This window comes from Suricata suricatta, chromosome 17 (genome assembly GCF_006229205.1).
Source record: "Suricata suricatta isolate VVHF042 chromosome 17, meerkat_22Aug2017_6uvM2_HiC, whole genome shotgun sequence".
Classification (NCBI taxonomy): Eukaryota; Metazoa; Chordata; class Mammalia; order Carnivora; family Herpestidae; genus Suricata; species Suricata suricatta.
The window spans coordinates 18,631,515-18,652,410 of NC_043716.1; the positions used below are offsets into that span (position 1 = coordinate 18,631,515).

Sequence of the window (20,896 nt, forward strand, 5' to 3'; positions counted from 1 at the left end):
GGCGGCGGTGGCGGCGGCGACGGCGTCGGGCGGCAAATCCGGCGGCGGGGGCTGTGGAGGCGGCGGCAGTTACTCGGCCTCCTCCTCCTCCGCGGCGGCAGCGGCGGGGGCCGCCGTGTTACCGGTGAAGAAGCCGAAAATGGAGCACGTCCAGGCTGACCACGAGCTTTTCCTCCAGGCCTTTGAGAGTGAGTGCGTTTGAGGCTTTGAGGGCAGGAATACCCCCTCTCTCGGCATTAGGGGACCGGGACACTCGTGCTGGGCCCCCCCTTCCTCTCCGAGTCTCGACTTGATTTGGGAGTGGAGGGAGAAATTTGAGGGGGCTGTTCCCACTTCGGGGATTACGGTCGGGGGGAGGGCGAAGTCCAGGGCCTGGGGGAAGAGGTGGGGTGCAGGTGGGGTTCTTGAGTCCCCGAAGATTTACACAAGAGGTTGGGCGGTGTGGCCCCGCGTTAAGAGCAGGCTTCCTTTCGATGAGGAGATTACAGTTGGACTGAGGATGCAGTCACATCCCAAGACTAGTTCTTGGCTTTCTTTCATGTCTTTTCTTACTCTAGAAGTACCAGGGTTTCGGTCAGGTTTTGAGGAGCAAAATGAAGCCCGTGAAGATATGAGTGCAGCGAAATCGACCGAATTGTCATTTGTCTGTAACGCTTTCGCACCAACTTGGTGCTGCTTGTGATCATGGCCCCTTTTGGTGCTTCTAACCTTTCGGATCTATCCACCCATTTCATGGGCACATAAACTGAGGAAGGTGTTGTTGAAGCGTCGCGTCTTGGGACGACCTCAGAATTCTGTCCGTTGTACTTGTTTAATCCCGTAACATTTTCTTATGTCAATCTCGGCTTTTACGGTCTCGTTTGAAGGGGCAAAGACTAGGACAGGATTTGGATAAGGGAGGCAAGGTATCTAGAAATAAAACAATAGAATTTGTTAAATACATCATGACCGCGAATAATCTCCACTGTCCTTTAATGACTAATATAGACTGGTTGTTTTCCTTTTTGCTTTTGTGTACATTTTATAATTCGGACGATGGCTAATCGCTAAATTAGAGAAACTTGAATAAACTCCGCTTTACCGCGGAATGTCTTTATTTACAGTTTTACCATGTGTTAAGGCCATGGTATCAGCTGTGCCCGAAAAGACGTATTACATTGTTTAATACCCTTCTTTCGCCTCTCTGATTAGTGCCTCATGAAATTCTAATTGGAATTTAATACAAGGAATTTCAGATTTTATTGAAACGAATATTGAACCTGCTTGAGGAGATTCACATTTCTTTTGCTTAATCTACCTTGAAAATTCTGGAGATGCTTTAAATTGGAAAAATGGTAGAGAACTGAAGGGCAGTGATGACCATAAACGTAAAATGTTTGTATTCTTTCTAAGATATCATCTCTCCTTTTTGTTTATTTGCCTCTAAAACTAAACTACCTGAAGATTAAGTGGACGTTTAAACAGTTCTTTCTAAATGTTATGAGAAGACAGATCTGCCAAGAAAGTTTTAGCTGTTTTGCTCTCTGATGAGTCTACCTTGGGAGGAGCAAACTGTCATTAAGTGCCAGGTTTTGTCACGGAACAGCTTGATTCTTCTGTAATACTGATCTGCATTTCTGAGAAGTTGAAATGCTTTGATGTATTACTGATATAGTCAGTCATCTTTAGTTCATTTTGATACTCCTTTATTTAAAGAAATGTGAAACTAATAGATCATGAAGGTAACTGGAATTATATTTGTATAGAAGGTATTTTTTATCTATAAAGGCAAGCTGATTTTAACGAAATAGCATTAAAAAGGCTAGGTATCTGTAGATTAAATATATTTTGAGGTAGTATTTACATATTGGGATAATCTTTCCATTGAACAAATTGGATACAAACTCCATTGGAAATTTTAGCTACAATTTGAGTCTTATTTTTTTCATTATTGATGGACTTTCATATCTATATTAAGACATCTAGGAAACAGTTTTACTCTGTTTTGGTTTACTATAAATTTTTTAAAAGACCAGGTAGAAAATGAAAATTTCATTTTGTTATTTGGTGTCAATAAGTTTTTTTTGTTGAATCCCACCGACCTCATTTCAGCTACTTTTTGGGGAGGAGATGGGTTATAAATAGTTTAAATTAGCTAAATAAATCAATATCATTACTAATTACTCTTCAGTTTTGCCTGCAGACTAGTTTAAAAAGTAACTACCTTAGAAATGCAAAGCTTAAGCACAAGATTGTAGGCGATCTTAAATTTAAAATAAATATAGAGGGGCGCCTGGGTGGCTCAGATGGTTAAACATCCAACTGAATTTCAGCTCAGGTCATGATCTCACGGTTGGTGAGATCTGTGTGGGGCGCTTGGCTAACAGCCCAGAGCCTGCTTGGGATTCTCTCTCTGCTTCTCCCTGCCGCCCCCCCCCCCCAATCTCTCAAAATAAACGTTAAAATAAAACAACTCTAGGTGAGCTTTGCAAACGTATGCCATAGATTGAATGTCTTTTGATTTTATTGTGCATGCTAATTTTCTTGATGTCAATATTTAGTACATGATTTTCATACAGGTGATTGGTTTACATTGGCTATAATACTGGCCAGATCAGTTATTTATTTTCTTGAGAACTTAAATAATCCTTTTGTTTTCTGTTACCTAGAACCAACACAGATCTATAGATTTCTTCGAACTCGAAATCTTATAGCTGTAAGTAATCAATAAAATTAATGAATATTGTTTTTTCCTAAAATTTCACCTATTTAATTTTAATATTTTTAAAACTTTTTTTATAGCCAATATTTTTGCACAGGACTCTTACTTACATGTCTCATCGAAACTCCAGAACAAACATCAAAAGGTACATTTTATGAATCTTATTTTGAGTTGATCAAACGATGTTAAACTTTTGTATTAAAGTACTATTTCTAATTAAAGATTAAATATAAAAACTGAGGTGAAAGAATGGTTGAATTGATTGCCAAGTGATATATAATGTTTTTATAAATCCCAGTTTATTACCAAAGTTTTTCCTAATAGAAATGATTTAGTAGTGAAGTATATGAAGTTATTTTACTGATTAACATTTTTACTTTGTGCTAAGAGTTTCAAATTTGATAGAAGTTGAGGATTTAAGTATTTATTAAAGGGCTCAGGGGAATTATCTTGGGTACATAAATTTAAGTTAATTTTTAAATATTTCTTACATGTTCTAACAATAAAAAATTTGCTTCCATAATGATAGGTTTAGAAAGCTTCATTTTATATCTTTCGTGGTGGTCTTTCTAAAAGAGGAAATATTTTTGAAGTCAGTACATTGAATGTCCTTGAAAAACAAGAAGCCTTAATTATCTAGTCTTCAGGTAGAGTCTAGAGGTGTTGATCAGAGCTTATTTTTGTTTATAATATGTGATATTTAACCATATGTAGTTATGGAATGCTAGTTTCTTATCATATGTGCAAGATTATTGAACATATCAAGTGAACAGTTTTAAATTTAAAGGAGAGAAATTGTATTAAGCATTTGGTATTGTTAGTCTTGACTCACTAAAACCATTATCCCAATAGACTTTGAAACCAAACTCCTTTAGAGGCTCCTTCTGGTTAGCATTCTGTTTCAACAGCAAGACTTGGTTCAGCTTTGTAGATATATCTATGTGTATTTTGAAGGATGGAAATATTAAAACTATTTGTCTTCTGGTAATCTTTCTGAACAGAGAGCGTGGGAGCGATTATGCACTTGTGCGCATTACATTTAGTAGGTGAAGCTTGCCAAGAGCCTAAATAACTAGGAAGAAGGTGATGGATTAGGCAACAGAATTAAATTTATCAGCTTTTTGCCTGTCTGTGCAATTATTTGATCTATTGCAGAGTTCAGCAGAGTTTTTCTGTGAAGGACCAGATAGTAAATACTTTAGGCTTTGTGGTCTAGGAGGCAGAATTGAGGTTATTAAGTAGAATGTAGGTGGGTACTTACACAAAAAGAGAGATAACAAATGGCTGCAGATTTTTTATTGATGAAATTTAAAGTGTGATAATTCAGTACAATGTTTTATAATATAGGCCTACTAGTGAGAAGTGTGTGATTCTTTTATTTTTATGGTGTGGGAGGAGATGACATTCTCCTTAATTGGGGTTTAGAATTCTCTGTCAAATCAGTCGCAAATATTTATCCATAAAAATCATTCTTAGCTCGTAGACTGTAAGCTGGATTTGGCCTATGGTCTGTAGTATGCTAACTGCTGATTTATTCTATAAAACTACAAGAATTTGATTAAGCAGTTAACTTTTACTCTGGTATTTTTAATATGGAAGATTAGTGAGTTATCATTTAGCTTACTACCTGATTTTAAAGTGATTAAGTTTTTAGGGGCACCCGGCTGACTCAGTAGAGCATGCAACTCCTGATCTTGGATCTTGGATCTTGGCGGGGGAATTACAAGTTTGAACCCCACATTGGGTGTAGAGATTACTAAAAAAAAAAAAAAAATCTTTTTTTAAAAGATTTTTTCAAAATTAGTATGTGTTAATCCATAAATAAATACAAAATATGTTTAAAATCCAATCTCATTATTTTCTTGTCATATTTATTTCTGGACTGTTTGTCTCATTGTGGGATACATTTCTATTGTCTGCTAATAGGTGGAGACAGTTTTAAAAGTTTGGTAGTAGAAACTACTTTTCTTAATTTATTGTTCTTTAGGCAAAAAATTGCCTTTTGGGGAAGTTCTGCAGCAGTTTACCAGCCAAGAAACATAAATCCCATAGCTTATTTTCATGGAAAAACATGTTAGGGATCACGTAACGCTTTTGTTATATGTTGGTCTACAAGAGACGTTAAAACTAAGTTTTGAAATATTATACGGCCTACATCTTTAAATGAATGTGCTGTTCTTTTCAGAGTAATTGGTGACTTTGGAGGATGGTGAATTAGCCTAGTGATTGTGGTCTTTGTTAAAACATGTTTTGAGGACTCCTTTTACAAAATTGCTTTTAATGCTATCCTTTTGTTAAAATGATTTTGGAATTCCTTTTTTACTGTTGTTACAGCATAATATCCATTGTTGGAATAAATATATTACTCCCTTTGAAGTCATACACTCAGTTGTAATAGTAATTCTGGTATGTTTGTTAAACTCACCTTGTACTTTAGTCTCCCTTCATAGAAGTATTCAAATTCTTTAGACTAACACAACGCTGATACAGGGGAAATACTCGTGAGTAGAAGGGCATCTTTTAATAAACTCATTTTACTAGATTTCACATAAGCTGTTTCTGAATTCCTCCCAAGACAATTTCATGGAGTTTCTTGAATTTTAAAAATATTCTTTTTGATGATCTTTGGCATTTTCCTTGTTAAATCTGACCTCCTGTTGCAGTTCCTTTTTAAAGAACGGAAATACTAGGTGCTAGGAGCGGGGCTGCTTTTGTATAGTTGCTCCTGTGGTGGTTTTTTTCCTAAGGAAGGCTGGATTGCCTTAATGATCTTACTTATTTCCAATGGTTGTTAATATTCAACTTTCCTATGCAGTTGTCCTATGTACATGTCCATAATATTGGAAGAGATGAACCTTGTGACTTCTAGTCTTAACTTTTCTTCTTACAGACAGGATTTCTTCTTGATTGTTATGTAAAGATAAACATATTCTTAAAAGTTTCCAATAACTTTACAATCTCCTTCAGTAGTATGTTTTAGCATTTATACTGAAAAATTCTTTTGTCAGTAGCCTAAAATAATCCTACATTTTTCTCCTTTCTTCTCTCTTATCTGTGGAGATTGAAAATGTATTGCCATCCTTTCTAAAGTACCTCTTAACTGTGCTCATTGGATGGAACTTTAATATTGAAGTTTTTAGTAACTCTAAAGGTAAAGAGAGCTTTTTTTAAAAAAAAGATCTTTTGTTAATAGAGGCTATTCACCTGAATTACAGAGTGTATCAATCCTGCTCTTCCTGTTGGTGTTTTACTCTAATATATTTACATTAACACTTCTCTACTGATAATTTTACATTATAGTAGAGTACAGTACCTGTTTTTGAGGAATGAGCACATTAATTCTAGTATCTGAATTCTGAATTCAAGCTTTACAAAGTAACTTATGTAGAATACATTAAGCTTTTCATGTTTTAAACCTGAGGAAATATATATGCGTATAAAGGGAAGTATTCATTTCCAATTAACATGTAGGTCTAGAATTTTAGCCTCTGTCTTAGGACAGATACAGTAGACCACCTTAAAAACTAAGATGAGGCTTATTTTAGACTCCGTTCATTCTCACTTTGTTTGGGAGTGTCTGGGGGTTGTTCTTCATTTGAGTTTCTGTTTTTTGGAAAAATACTTCTATCTCTTTAACTTTAAAGGTAAAAGCTAATAATTTTACTGTGATTTGATGGGTGTATCCCCTGACCTTCAAATTTTTCTCATGATGGTTGACACCCATCTCTTTAATATGACATGTCATTTAATTTGAGCCACTGCTGATAATCTTTGAGAATTGAGCCACTGGTGATAATCTTTGAGAATATTTTAACTTCAGATATATTTTATATGATAGTGCTAGCATATATTTGTCAAGTTATTTAACAGAAATATGAACATTTCATAATACACACAATTTGCATTTGTTTGGTTCAGTTGAGCAGATGGCTTAAATACCTTCAAAATATAAGGTACTGTGCCAGGCACTATGTGGTTTCCTTGAAGAAAAGCAAGCTCTACCTTTCAGGAGCTTATAGTCTTGGAGGAGAAATAAAATACATATGCAAGTTCACAGTTAGGAGATTAAATGTCAAAATAAATATAAGCCAAGTGTCATAGGTAAGGGGAAATCACTCTGGTTTGGGAATAATTACAGACGGTTTCATGGAAAAGTTAGCATTTGAGATGGGACTTGAAAGGTTGTCTGCTGTATTATACACTGTCTCAATATAGTATTCATTGTTATGGCTAACCATCCACAATTTATCTTATTAAGAATAATCAAAATCAGATTTCCAACTTGCCTATTACAGTGACAATGAAGTGTAATCTGTTTTTTTCCCCCAGTGGAGAAGTGATTATTTTGTTTATCTGTTTCTTCCAGGAAAACATTTAAAGTTGATGATATGTTATCAAAAGTAGAGAAAATGAAAGGAGAGCAAGAATCTCATAGGTAAGATACCTATCAGTTTACATTAAGTAACATACTTTAGGAAAGAGTAGAAATTATAGTGATCATTTCTCTAGTGATCACCTCAGTATTGTAAGGAGCTAGAAGGAACCTTAGAGGTCAGTTGGTCCAAACTCATACACAAATCAGGAATTACTAATTCTATAGCGTATGTGACAGAGAACCCTTAAGCCTCATCTTGAATATCTCCGATGTTGGGGACTCGCTGTTTTCTAAGGCAGTTGTGTTCATTATTGTTTATTTGTATTACCAGTTTCTTAAGTTTTGACTCAGAGTTTCTATAACTTCTGCACTTGGTATTAGTTTTGCCACCTTGTGTGAGGAAGGATGGAGACTCCTGTTCATGGTGTACTTACTATATACTAGATGCTATGCCAGGTGCTTCACAACATCACATTTCTTGTAAATAATTGTCTTCAAATCTGAGAGAGGCTCTCTTTATCTTGCTCTTCCCCATATTTACATCTTTCAGTCATAATGTTCCTAACTTTATTTTATATTTGAAATATGTTAATCACATTACAGTTTCAGAAATTTGACCCTTTGGATAGAACCTATTGTATGTTTTCAAATGTAATGCCCAGAACTAATCCCTGAATGTTCTGACTAGCCAAATATCTGCCTAAGCTAGATAGTGTGCTTCCATTTACTCATTTGATATGTAAACTAAAGAAATTTTGAGTGTTTTCTAAAGAGACACAGAAAATAGGGTCATATTTATTTACTGACTATTTTCAGGGAGAATACAGAACTAAAAGTACTAGAATTTAAAAAAATGAAGCTAGTAAAATTGCCACAGTAGTGTTTTTTTTTTCTTGAAATTTTAAATCATCTTGATTTAGGGGCACCTGGGTTGCTCAGTTGGCTAAGCAGCCAACTTCAGCTCAGGTCATGATCTCAACAGTTTGTGGATCCGAGCCCTGCCATCAGGCTCTGCTGACAGCTCAGAGCCTGGAGCCTGCTTCAGATTCTGTGTCTCCCTCTCTCTCTGACCGTCCCCTGCTCATGCTCTGTCTCTGTCTCTCTCTCTCTCTCTCTCTCTCTCAAAAATAAGTAAAGATGTTTAAAAAATGTTAAAATCATCTTGATTTAGATAGGATGTACACTGTCTTAATGATGCTTCATTTATGATTTCTCATCTATAGTAACTGGTGTAAAATATCATTTTGTAGTTGCTTATATTTTAGGTTTGGCTTTTGAATTAGGTTCTTTTGTTACATGAATTGTAAAACCACATTTTTTATCTTATATCTTGCATTTTTGTAGGACTGAACTGTAATTTATATTTCCATATCCAGGCAGTCTTGACTTGTGAATAAGCTGTGATAGTACATTCTGGAAGCTGAGATCCCAACTCTTAACTAATTTCTTCCTGCCCAAGGAGTACCTTACAACACAGGTCTGAGAATATTCTCAGTACATGTACACTTTTTTGCTTGAATTTCTATTCCAGATCCTTGTCTGGTTACCTATCCTAGACAGAGCTCTTGGGATCCTCAGGGTCTTTTCCATTTAAAGTATAAGGTGTAGTCAAACCCTGACCTCTGAGCTTCCTGCTTCTTTTCTCCCGAACATATTAATAGTTTGCTCTCCAGGTCTTTCAGAGTTTGTGTAAGAAAGAATAAACTAAAAAGAAAACTTGACCCCCTTTTTCGTGTTCTCCATCAAGGTTCCATGTTGATCACCACCAAACCCTGCTACTAACTTGTTGTGATACTGGCTTTGATAAATACTACAGAGCTTCCATTAGAATGTGTGTTGTGAGGGAGATCAGTAATACTAGTCAATTCTCTCTGAATAATCACCTAATAAATTTGTTCCTTTTGACCCAGTGAGTTTAACAGCTAGGGCAATACTGTAACAGGGGTGTTTTAACTCACAGAAACATCAGAGGCTTGTAAGAATTCCTGTGACTCTGATAAAAAAAACTTTTTCAGTCTTTAGTATCCATTTAGGACTAGTGAATTGGCCATCTCAACACCCCAAGAACCCCCTCCATCTCTCTCCCTCCTTCCTTCCCTCTTTCTCTCTCTCCGTTTCTCTTTTTAAATTTTTTTTTTAATGTTTGTTTTTGAGAGAGAGAGAGAATGAGAATAGAGGAGGGAGAGAGACAGGGAGACGCTGACTCCAGGCTCTGAGCTGTCAGTACAGAGTCCAATGCTGGGCTCAAACTCACAAACCGTGAGATCATGACCTGAGCTTAAGTTGGACGCTTAACTAACAGGCACCCAGGCACCCCTCTTTCTCTGTTTTATTTATTTATTTTTTTATTTTTATTAAAAATTTTTTTAAATGTTTTTATTTATTTTTGAGAGAGAGAGAGAGAGCGCGAGCGAGCAGGGGAGGGTCAGAGAGAGAAGAATCACAGGATCCGAAGAAAGGCTGCAGGCTCTGAGCTAGCTGTCAGCACAGAGCCCGATGTGGGGCTCCAACCCACGAACTATGAGATCATGACCGGAGCCGAAGTCGGACGCTTAACTGACTGAGCCACCCAGGCGCCCCAGACATTTTTATCTTAATCTATTTTTGAGAGACAGAGAGAGGTAGATCATGAGCAGGGGAGGGGCAGAGAGAAAGAGACACAGAATCGGAAGCAGGCTCCAGGCTCTGAGCTGCCAGCACAGAGCCCGAAGCGGGGCTCAAACCCACGAACTGTGAGATCATGACCTGAGCTGAAGTCGGACGCTCAACCAACTGAGCACCCAGGCGCCCCTCTTTTTATTTTTCAATTTTTTAAATGTTTTTATTTATTATTGAGACAGAGAGACACAGAACATGAGTAGGGAAGGGGCAGAGAAAGAGGGAGACACAGAATCTGAAGCAGGCTCCAGGCTCTGAGCTGTCAGCACAGATCCTGATGCGGGGCTCAAACCCACAAACTGAGATTATGACCTGAGCCGAAGTGGACACTTAACCGACTGAGCCACCCAGGTGCCCCCTCTCTCTTTTTTAGTAACAGACCTACATATGTTGGAGCTGACTGTGCTTAATACCCAGGAAGGCACATTAAGGCCGTTGAATTGTTGAGTTACTGTGCTAAGTGCTTCAACACCTGTCCCCCACCACCCCAATCTTTATGGATGTTTCGGTGTCACTCCCAGAGTCACTAAAATAAACTGGGAGATTGCTTCATTTTAAGTTTACCCCCAAAGCTCTATCTATAATGTTAAATTCTTTGAATGTGTTTCTCATCTAAAATTAGGCATAATCCTGGGGTGCCTGGGAGGCTAAGTCAGTTAAACATCTGACTGTTGGTTTCAGCTTGTTTCGTGGTCTCGTGGTGTGGGAATTTGGGTTCTGCATTGGGGACCCAAACTTTAAAATAAATTGGGGCACCTGGGTGACTCAGTTAAGCATCAGGGCATGATCTCACAGTTTGTGGGTTCGAGCCCCATATTGGGCTCTGTGCTGATGGCTCAGAGCCTGGAGCCTGCTTTGGGTTGTTTGTCTCCCTCTCTCTCTGCCCTTCCCAGGCTCACACTCTGTTTTTCTCTCTCAAATATAAATAAACGTTAAAAATTTTTTAAATAAATAAAATTTGGCATAATCCTATTATTCCACTGAACTTAACACATAGGATTGTAAGTTCCTTAGACAGCAATATATAATAACAGCACTATAAAACTTTGTAAAATTTGGTCAAATTATCTTTTAAGAGAACAATATTAATCTTTGTTCTTCTTCCCTTAATTAGTAGACGTTAATATTTTCTACATTAGAACATTTCTCTTTTCCATGTATATTTTTTATTCTGTACCATCTCAGACATAATGTTATTCAGTCTAGTTGGAACCTGAATTTGCTCAATGGTAGTAGTCTGGGAGTCTTTCATTGGAACTCCTGTTCTTTCAGCATTTCCAAAGTTATATTTCTCCTCCTAAATCCCATGAATTTCATTCTTCAGAGTTCCAGAGGAATATCACGATACACAAAAATGTTGTCCCACAGCGCAAAAGTTAGAACTCTGTCAGCTGCCTGACATATTTATGACATTTGTAATAACTTATAAACCCAACCAAATTCCCAGCATTATCTTTGCAAAATGAAGTTGGTGTTTGAGGATCTTTTACTATTTTATATTCTAGATCTACAGTTGTCTTACCTAGTCACAGATATTGGCAGAACTTACTAGGGGGAAGCAGCTGACAGAAAAAAACATGGACACTGTATAGTTTTTACTTTTTTAAGATGTCAGTCAATTCATGTCAGTAGCCTGGAATTGATAAATATAACCCTAAAACTCAGTAATAAGCCCTACCCTGTATGAAGATTGTTTCCTTGAAGAATGACTTCTGAAAACTCCATAACAATTAGCAAATTTTAGAAATTCATAGTGGTTGCTCCTTCATTCTCTCAAGTTTATCCTGTTGTTTCTTGTTGCTTTTTTGGTGTGATTGGGTATATTTATTTAAAATATCTGTCTTTTCTTTTTAGAATATCTGAAATAGTTCCTTCTATCCTGTCCTCTTCAGCTCTAATTTTGACATTCCAGTTTATTATGGGTTTTAATTTATTTTGGGTTTTGACCAAGCACTGTGGCTTATTGGAATAAATCTCTAGTCTTTCTTTAGTTTTCTGTCCTGGCATGATCCCAGTAGTCTTTTGTGCTGTTAGTACCACCAGTTTTGGAATTCTGTAGTTAGAACTCCTCTGACTTCTAAAGTGCATGTCCACTGGCTAAATGGTAGCATGAAAAGATTTCCAAATTGGAGTTGTTTCCAGAAGCATTTCCTGGGGCCAAATGAGAACCAAAATGGTCTCTTCTCTCTTTCCCTTAATCATCATCCATTCCTGGCCCACTGTTAGTAGATTTTTAAGACATGCCCTTAAAAGATACCAGAACTAGGGGCCCCTGGGTGGCTCAGTCAGTTAAGCATCCAACTCTTGATTTCAGCTCAGGTCATGATGTCATGGGGATGAGATCAAGCCATGCTGGGTGTGCAGCCTGCTTAAGATTCTTCCTCCACCTTTCCTCCTCCCCCTCCCCTGTTTGCACACCATGCTCACTCTCTCAAAAAAAAAAAACCCCAGAACTTGAGCTTTTACTAGGGACATTTTGAAGCCAGAGTTTTGTAGGTCAGTAACATAAATTGCCTTTCATCACTTTTTATTGTTGTTGTTACAACCTAAGCTTTTGAATTCATAATCTTCCTTTTCTAAGCATCTTTTTGTATAATGAAGTTTGGATCTCTTTTTTTCTGAGAACTAGTTTTCTTAGTGTATGGGGTCCAAGATTCTATACTAGTTCTAGGGGATAGAATGATGAGCAAAACAAGGGAAGACCCTGCTGTTAGGCAGAAAAAAGATACAATTATGTAATTAGTACAATTATAAAAATAATTGCTTGAAAAGAAAAATACAGGGAAAGTGAACGGATGGAGCAGGAGAAGCAGTTCATGTTTGAGATGTTGGATTTGGGAATAATGATGGTCAGGGCAGGCTTCCTTTAAGAAAATGAGCTGAGATATGAAAGGTGAATATAGGAATAAAATGGGGAGAGAGGGTGAACAGATGGGTGAGTCTGAATAAAGGGAATCTTATACATATGTCATTTGAGGCCAGAGTAGCTAACGAGAAAGAATAAGGAGAGTGGTATTAGATAAGGCTAGAGCATATGGCCAAGGCCAGATAATGCAGAGCCTTGAAGGCTATTTGAGGATATTGGTCTTTATCCCTGGAAAGCCATAAATTACTTTAAATAGATATATTGAATTAATGGCATTTCCCTACCCTTCTCCCTTTTAGCTTAGCTACATTTTTAAAACTTCAGCCTGCTTCTAAACTCCATTGTATGTCTTTTCCACCATTAATAAAATCTTAGGTGTTTTTCCCCTTTTCCTTTTTTTTTTTAATAATCTCGTATTGACTATAAGTTTTGAAGTTGTTTTCAAATCATCATCTTTTTATGTTCAAGTTTTAGTTGTTCCTCTTTCAGAACCTAAGCCATAGATTTCTTTTCAGATACCTATTTCTGAAGTAGTAACTGATAGTTGCTACTGAGCATATCTGATTCTTAAAAATTTAAGTGTTTAAGAACAATTTTAAGATGTTTCTCCTTGTATAATCTTTGGGTTTACAATAATTCCTTTATGGTTCATCTATTATATTTGGGAGGGGATTTATTTATTTGTAATGGACTCCCTCACCTCATTCAAGTTTATCTTCTTATTATAAAGTGTTCCCATCTGTATGTGAACCCCACTAGATTCCAGAATAAGGGACTTGATGTAGTCACCAATTCCTTAGCTTTGTACATCATATCAATAAATGTATAAGAAATTATGCATTAAATACATGAAGAGTATACTTCTAACAGAAATAGTTTATTATCCTGTTTTAAGGATGATAGTTATAGCTAGCTATAACTCTAGAATTGAAGTCTTATGTCTGCCACTATCAGATTAATGTGTACAAAATAGAGGCACTAATCTTGGTCTCTTTCCAGTATAAAAACTTTGGTCCTTCAGTGAGATCTGGCTATTCTTTTTTTGCAGGGAGGCACATTCTTAGATTTGAGTTTTCTAGATGAATGCCATTTCAAAATGTTACTCCTCTGTGAATTTAAATTTACTTAACCTCATTCCATAGACAGCTTTATTTTATTTATTTTTTAAGACTTTTTAAAAAATGTTGTTTTATTTTGAGAGAGAGACAGAGCGTGAGCAGGGGAGGGGCAGAGAGAGAGGCACAGAATTTGAAGCAGGCTCCAGGCTCTGAGCTGTCAGCACAGAGCCTGACGTGGGGCTCGAACCCACGGCTGCAAGATCATGACCTGAGCTGTAGTCGGACGCTTAACCAACTGAGCCACCCAGGTGCCTCTACCGTGTACCATTTATTATTTTTTTTTAACATTTATTTATTTTTTGAGAGACAGACGGTGTGAGTGGATGAGGGGCAGAGAGAGAGGCTCACAGATTCTGAAGCAGTCTCCAGGCTTTGAGCTGTCAGCACAGAGTCTGATGCGGGGCTCGATCTCTCGAACCTGCAAGATCATGGCCTTAGGCGAAGTCTGATGCGTAACTGACTGAGCCACCCAGGCGCCCCCCTACAGTTCCCTTATTATTTTCATTACTTTTTTTTTTTCCTCTTCTTTTTTTGGTGGTGGGGGTGGTTATGTTTAAATGAAGTTGCTTTTACAACACCAAAGATTTAATCATCCATTTCATATATAAAAGGTAGCTACTTTTTTGCATGGACCTCAAGTATATTGTAGTATAGAGGTGGAATTTAAGGAAAGGCATTAAGCAGGCTGTGTTGTAGCTTATGGGCAAGTAATAAATTGTATCATTTATCTTGAATGTATCATAGATAAGCTGCTATATAATGATTGCCACTTCAGATAGCTGTGACACAAATAAATGTTAAAAAAAATAATAATTTCTGTATAAGTCTAATTACATGAAAAAGAAGTTGGGGTTCTGATTTTTTACTTTGCTTATCCATTTGGAGTGTCATTGTAACTACTGTATTGTAAATGATGGAAAATAATTGCATATGTTAAAAAAATAGTGTTATATTCTAAAAAAAATAAAGTTACAAAAAAAAAAAAACTGTCTCAAGCCATCTGCTGCCGTAAGGAACTTTTTTGTTTGTCTTTAATTTTCAATCTCTCCTAGATAGAAGCTTTTGTAAATACACTTATTGATCACAAGCTTGGATGTTATGGCAATGTTTGATTTCTGTAAAAGTTTTTTAAGTTTTACTCTTAGTTTCTTACCTTGTTGTGGAATGGAAACAAGTTTCCCCTGTGACCTCAGTTTGCAGAGAACATTTTGAGTAACACATTTAAAATACTTTCTGGGATAGATCAATGTGAGATGTTTCTGGCATTTCAGAGTTGGAATTTAGAATCACATATTCTATAAAAACAATGTAAATAGTACTATAAGCAGAGCACTACAGTGTAATGGGTCATGATCCCTCACCTTAAAAATGTGTTACTCTAGGGGCACCTGACTGGCTTAGTTGGTAGAGCATACAACTCTTGATCACAGGGTTGTGAGTTCAAGCCCCATGTTTGGCATAGAGTTTAATTTTTTTTAAAAGTCGGTTACTCTAGGAGGACATCACTATTCTTAATGAAAAGCATTAAGGTGCTAGGGACACTGATGTAATAAAAAGATTATCAAAAGAGAATGTGTGTGAAAAAATAGTGACAAAAAAGTAGGGAATACAAGTACTTGGGATTAAGCTCTGATCATTAAGCTCTGGGATGATTGGATATGGGACCGTTGTAGAAGAGGGAGAATACTTTGATGGATACTTTATCATTTTATGCATGCCTTACAATTTTGAGAGAGGTTATTTCCTCATTTTACAGATAATTAGGTCACAGCTAATAACTGGAGCCAGAATTTAAACTTGGATTTTTCTGTGTTTTACCATTGTATCTTATTTTCCTATGTAGGGTTTTACAGGAGATTAAAAAAAATGGGAGCCATATTATAGACCACAATTAGACAAAAGATTTGGCAGTTGGGGCTTATTGGAAAATTTGGAGACAGGAATGATACATACAGAATGGTGTTTTAAGAAAATTAACCTGGCCTTGAGACGTAGGTTAACTCAAACAGCGAAGAATAGGATAGATTGGATGAGTAATGGATTGTCTTCTAACATGTAGAAATTATAGAATATTCCTCTTTGTTTTTCAGTTATGCTTTGGAGTTTTGGTAATTCTGCTTTGTAAGGTGACATTTATGGAACTGTTTTTTTTTTAATAGGAAAATGCTTGTCTTCTAGTAAAATGACGTAGATTTTGTAGATGGCAGATGTACTTCTTAAAATCAGATTTGGATATAACTATCATTCAATAAAATATACCCACCTTAATAGAGTTTTGACAGATGCATACACTTGCATAATCAACCACAATCAAGATATAGAACGTTTCCATCATCTTGAAAAATTCTTTTGGGCCTCTTTACAGGTCTGTCCCCTTAATGTACTTTTTGAATGGGGGTATAAATATGTAGTTAGATTCAGTCTTTTCGGTGTATAGTTCTGAGTTTTGATGACTGCATGCAGTCAGGTAGCAATGACTGCAATCAAGATAAAGATTCTTTAAAATTCCCTTATGACCCTTTTATAGTCAGCTCTCTTCTTCCCTACTCCTTCTGTGTTTTGATAATCTAATTCATGTCAGAAAATGAGTAAATATAAATTATTTACCTTTTTTTAAGGATCCCATTATATCCCATTTTTTTGTTGTCGATGCTTAAGTTATACTTGTTATTCTTAGTTCTCCCCTCATATTTATGCTTTCTAACTCTGCTTGAACCCTTACATTTCTACTCTTCCGTAGTCATTTTGTCCTTTACTGATATCCTGGCATACTTTTCTTAGTACTGTTCAGGAAATGCCTTTTGAGACCACCTCCCCTGTAGTTTTTAGCATACAGTTTCATGCCTTACCTCAGTAAGAAGATAGGGCATTCTCACATCTTCTGTTAAAGGATTACTCTGCTTCTCTAAGAAAGAGGAATCCTGGGCAGAGCTACAAAGATAATCTCTTTGTAATATGTCCTCATTTTCAATCATACTTGCTCCTTAAAACTCTTTTGCCTCAATGTCTTTACATAACTCTTCCCCTCTAATTATAAGAATGACTAGATTGGGGCACCTGGGTGGCTCAGTTGGTTAAGCGTCCGGCTTCGGCTCAGGTCATAATCTCACGGTTCGTGGGTTTGAGCCCCACTCGGGCTCTGTGCTGACAGCTCAGAGCCTGGAGCCTGCTTCGGATTCAGTATCTCTCTCTCTGTCTCTCTCTCCCTGTCTCTCTCTCTCCCTGTCTCTCTCTCTCTCTCTCTCTCCCTCTCTCTCTCTCTCTCTCTCTCTCTCTCTCTCTCTCTCTGCCCCTCCCCTGCTTGTGCTGTCTCTGTCTCTCAAAAATAAATGTAAAAAATTAAAAAAAAGAATGACTAGATTGTCACCATAATTTTAAAAAACAAACAAAACCATACCCTTTATTGATCCTTATTGCCTTTTACACTAGTAAATTTTTTGATTAAGGAATCAGCATTCCTTCCCTTCCCCCAACATCTGTGATCTATAATCTGGTATGTTTCAGTATGACATGACAAAAACTGTATTCTAGAAAGTTATGAATGACTCCTGATCAACTAAATAGATTGCTTGCTTTTTCAGTTTAAAGGTCTTACAAAAGCCTATGGATGTTTCTGTTTATTCTGTCTCATCTTAATAGTCTTTCCATGTCAGTTGATAATTTTCAAAAGGATCAGTATAGTTTATGCTTCCTTTTCCATTGCTTTTAAAACAGTGAAAACGACATGTTGAAACAATAAATTACACATCTATAGCAGATCTGTAATTATATATTTTACCCCTAATGGAAGAAGGTGATGGTTCTGCATCATTTGTTAGGAGATTGAATTTCCATAGCTTGAAAATATTCAAGCACTTTTGCATGCCTCAGCTATCCTTATCAAAATTTTCTTTTTGAGGGGTGGTAAGGGAAACGTGTTCCCATTTTATAGGTAGTTGGTACTAAAGCACAGTAAAGTATTTGCTTGTCTGTTTTTTTTCCTGCCTTATTCCTTTGGTATTTTTAAAAAAATAATTCTTAAATTTACATCCAAGTTAGCATATAGTGCAACAGTAATTTCAGGAGTAGATTTCTTAATGCCACCTACCCATTTAGCCCATTCCCCCCGCCACAACTCTTCCAGCAATCCTGTTTGTTCTCAGTATTTAAGGGTCTTCCATGTTTTATTACCCTCCCAGTTTTTATATTATTTTTGCTCCCTTTGGCATTTTTGTATACTTTATTTTTTTTTGTTGTTTTATGTGTATAGACATGTGCGAAGTTGTGGGCTTGCATAGAGTTAGGATGAGAAACTCAAACATTATTTATAGATTAGCTGAAGTAACTTTGATTTCAACCTTAATTTTTAAAGTTTAGGCTATTTTTATTATAGAGCATTAAAGTGATAAATTTTTTTGTTTTTATATTTTTTTTTTTAGCTTGTCAGCTCATCTACAGCTTACATTTACTGGTTTCTTCCACAAAAACGGTACGTACCTTAAAGTAAATATATTGGCATTGTATCAACAAAATGCCTTTGTGAATGTAAAAAAGAAATAATATTGCATGTGTGTATACATTTATAAAATTAGGGGCGCCTGGGTGGTTCAGTTGGTTAAGTATCCAAGTTGGGCTCAGGTCATTATGTCACAGTTCATGGGTTTGAGCCCCGCCTTGGGCTCTGTGCTGACAGTTTGGAGCCAGAAGCCTATTTCAGATTCTGTGTCTCCCTCTTTTTCTGCCCCCCACCCTCCAAACATAAATAAACATTAACAAAAATTCATAAAATTATATTTATTGGAAAAGATGTCAATTCTGATAATTCAGTTTCTCTTTAGTTGATTTCTCCAACAATTTCAGTTATTGATTTATGTGGTCAGTGATGGGATGTAGAAGATGTAACTTGTAACTCTTTAAACTTTAAAAGTTTGGTTCTTGGGGCACCTGGGCTCAGTCTGTTGAGCATGCAGCTTTGACTCAGGTTATGATCTTGCGGTTTGTGGGTTTGAGTCCCGTGTCGAGCTCTGTGCTGACAGCTCAGAGCCTGGAGCCTGCTTCAGATCCTGTGTCTTCTGCTCTCTCTGCCTCTCCCTGCTTGTACTCTGTGTCTCTCTCAAAAATAAACAAACATTTAAAAAAATTTTTTTTAAGTAGTGGTACTTAACTTTTAGTGTATGTAGAAATGTTTTAACAGTTTGTTTAAAATATGTATACCTGGACCTACAAAGACTCAGATCTAGTAGGATATAGCTTAGGTATGCCAAAGTTTGGCATAGCTGAGGAGTCTGCATTTTAATAAAGCACCAAGATAATTCTGAAATTGGTTGTCTGAGGAATAAATTTGAAGAAACTGGCTTAAATGCTTTTTTAGGTGGACATTATACATAAAATCTTGTTCATAGCTTGGTTTCCTTACTACTTTCTTGCTGTTGATTTAAGTTTTAGGTAGATTTTGAGGTTTTTAAAATTATTTACTACTGTGTGTGATCATTCTTGAAGGTGAATGTTAGCTGTATCTGGGTTATTACTGAAATAGGTGAAATTCCAGCTCTTAACTGTAAACTGACTTTTTATGGCACTAACTATTGCTATAAAAAAAGCTGTATAATATTGTCTTACCCATCTCAGACCCATCATCTTTCCAGAGATCATAACTAGAAAATAATGGGAAAATCTTTTCATACAATTAAGTTTCTTAGATTTTGCTGTTTCTTCTAATGTTTTTTGAACTTTAAATTAATTGTCTTAGAATCTGAAATAGATGAAGACTCTCCCTTTCCACGTAAACATTTTTTAGTTGATGTTATTGCATCCTAATTTTTATTTTCTATTTTATTTTTTTAAATTATTTTTGAGAGAGAGAGCCTGCTTGTGAGTGAGGGAGAAGCAGAGAGAGAGCATGACAGAGGATCCAAAGCAGGCTGAGCACTGACAGCAGACAGACCCATGTGGGGCTTGAACTCATGAATTGTGAGATCATGACCTGAGCTAAAGTCAGACGCTCAACCAACTGAGCCACCCCATATTAAAATTTTTGAAAAATACAGTAATAAAACAACACAACCCCTGCTACCAATGGAATATATCAATATGTTATATATTTTGCAAAGAAAAGTATATAGTCTTAAATGTCACTTTATTAAAAGAAGTTCAAGTATACTAGGTAAAGTTACTAGGCTTATCCATCTTTAATGATGTAATGGAATAAAATTTTTATAAGAAACATGGCATATTGGTAATTCTTGGTATTTAATTAGAAATAATGTTTAATAATAATAGAACAGTTTCAAACCCCTTTTTTTTTATGTAAGAAGTTTGAAATCTGGTCATATCTGTATCAGCAACTACTATAACCTTAATTTTGGTTTTGCCTTAGATCTGATCCTTTTTATATATATATATATATATATATATATATATATATATATATATATATATATAAGTAAACTGGGGGTTCCTGGGTGGCTCAGTCAATTAAGCAGCCGACTTCAGCTCGGGTTTATTTTTTCATTGTTCTGTCTAGAGATGGCCACACAATGTCTGATCTTCAAATTGTGACTGTAGCACTGTCACTATTGTCATCTTTAAAAATAAACTTCTGGGGGGGGCACCTGGGGGGCTCAGTTGGTTAAGTGGCCAACTTCAGCTCAGGTCATGATATCATAGTTTGTGGGTTCGAGCCCCAGGTCAGGCTCTCTGCTGACATCTCAGAGCCTGGAGCCTGCTTTGGATTCTGTGTCTCCCTCTCTGACTTTCCCCCACTCACACTCTGTCTCTCTCTCTCAAAAATAAATAAACGTTAAATGTAAACTGTAAATGTAAGCATTTTTGTGTTTTTTCCTAAATATAATCTTATAATCCTAAATATAATCTTATAATTTCCTAAATATAATCTTATAATCATCTTGTAGAGTCCCTTTTTTCTACTCCTTCATTATACGTGGTTTTCTGTGGTACTTTTAAAGTCCTCTGGGGCGCTTCAGTAGCTCAGCTGGTTGAGCATTCCACTCTTGATACTGGCTCAAGTTATGATCCAAGGGTTGTGGGATTGAGCCCCACATGGGGCTCCGCACTGAGCATGGAGACTGCTTAAGACTCTTTCTCTCCTGGGGCGCCTGGGTGGCTTAGTCGGTTGAGCGCCCAGCTTCAGCTCAGATCATGATCTCGCAGTTTTTGGGTTCAAGACCTGTGTTAGGCTC

The 20,896-nt window shown here is 36.6% G+C and overlaps 1 protein-coding gene across 1 annotated transcript in view; it reads left to right on the forward strand.

The window, feature by feature from the left end:
• SUZ12 (SUZ12 polycomb repressive complex 2 subunit) overlaps window positions 1-20,896 on the forward strand; it is a 45,544-nt gene that overhangs the window by 702 nt on the left and 23,946 nt on the right. The window contains exons 3-6 of the mRNA XM_029926991.1: window positions 2-188; window positions 2,649-2,695; window positions 2,782-2,846; window positions 18,137-18,186. Of these exons, the coding sequence (XP_029782851.1) occupies window positions 2-188; window positions 2,649-2,695; window positions 2,782-2,846; window positions 18,137-18,186 (349 nt within the window). The remainder of the gene's footprint in view (window position 1; window positions 189-2,648; window positions 2,696-2,781; window positions 2,847-18,136; window positions 18,187-20,896) is intronic.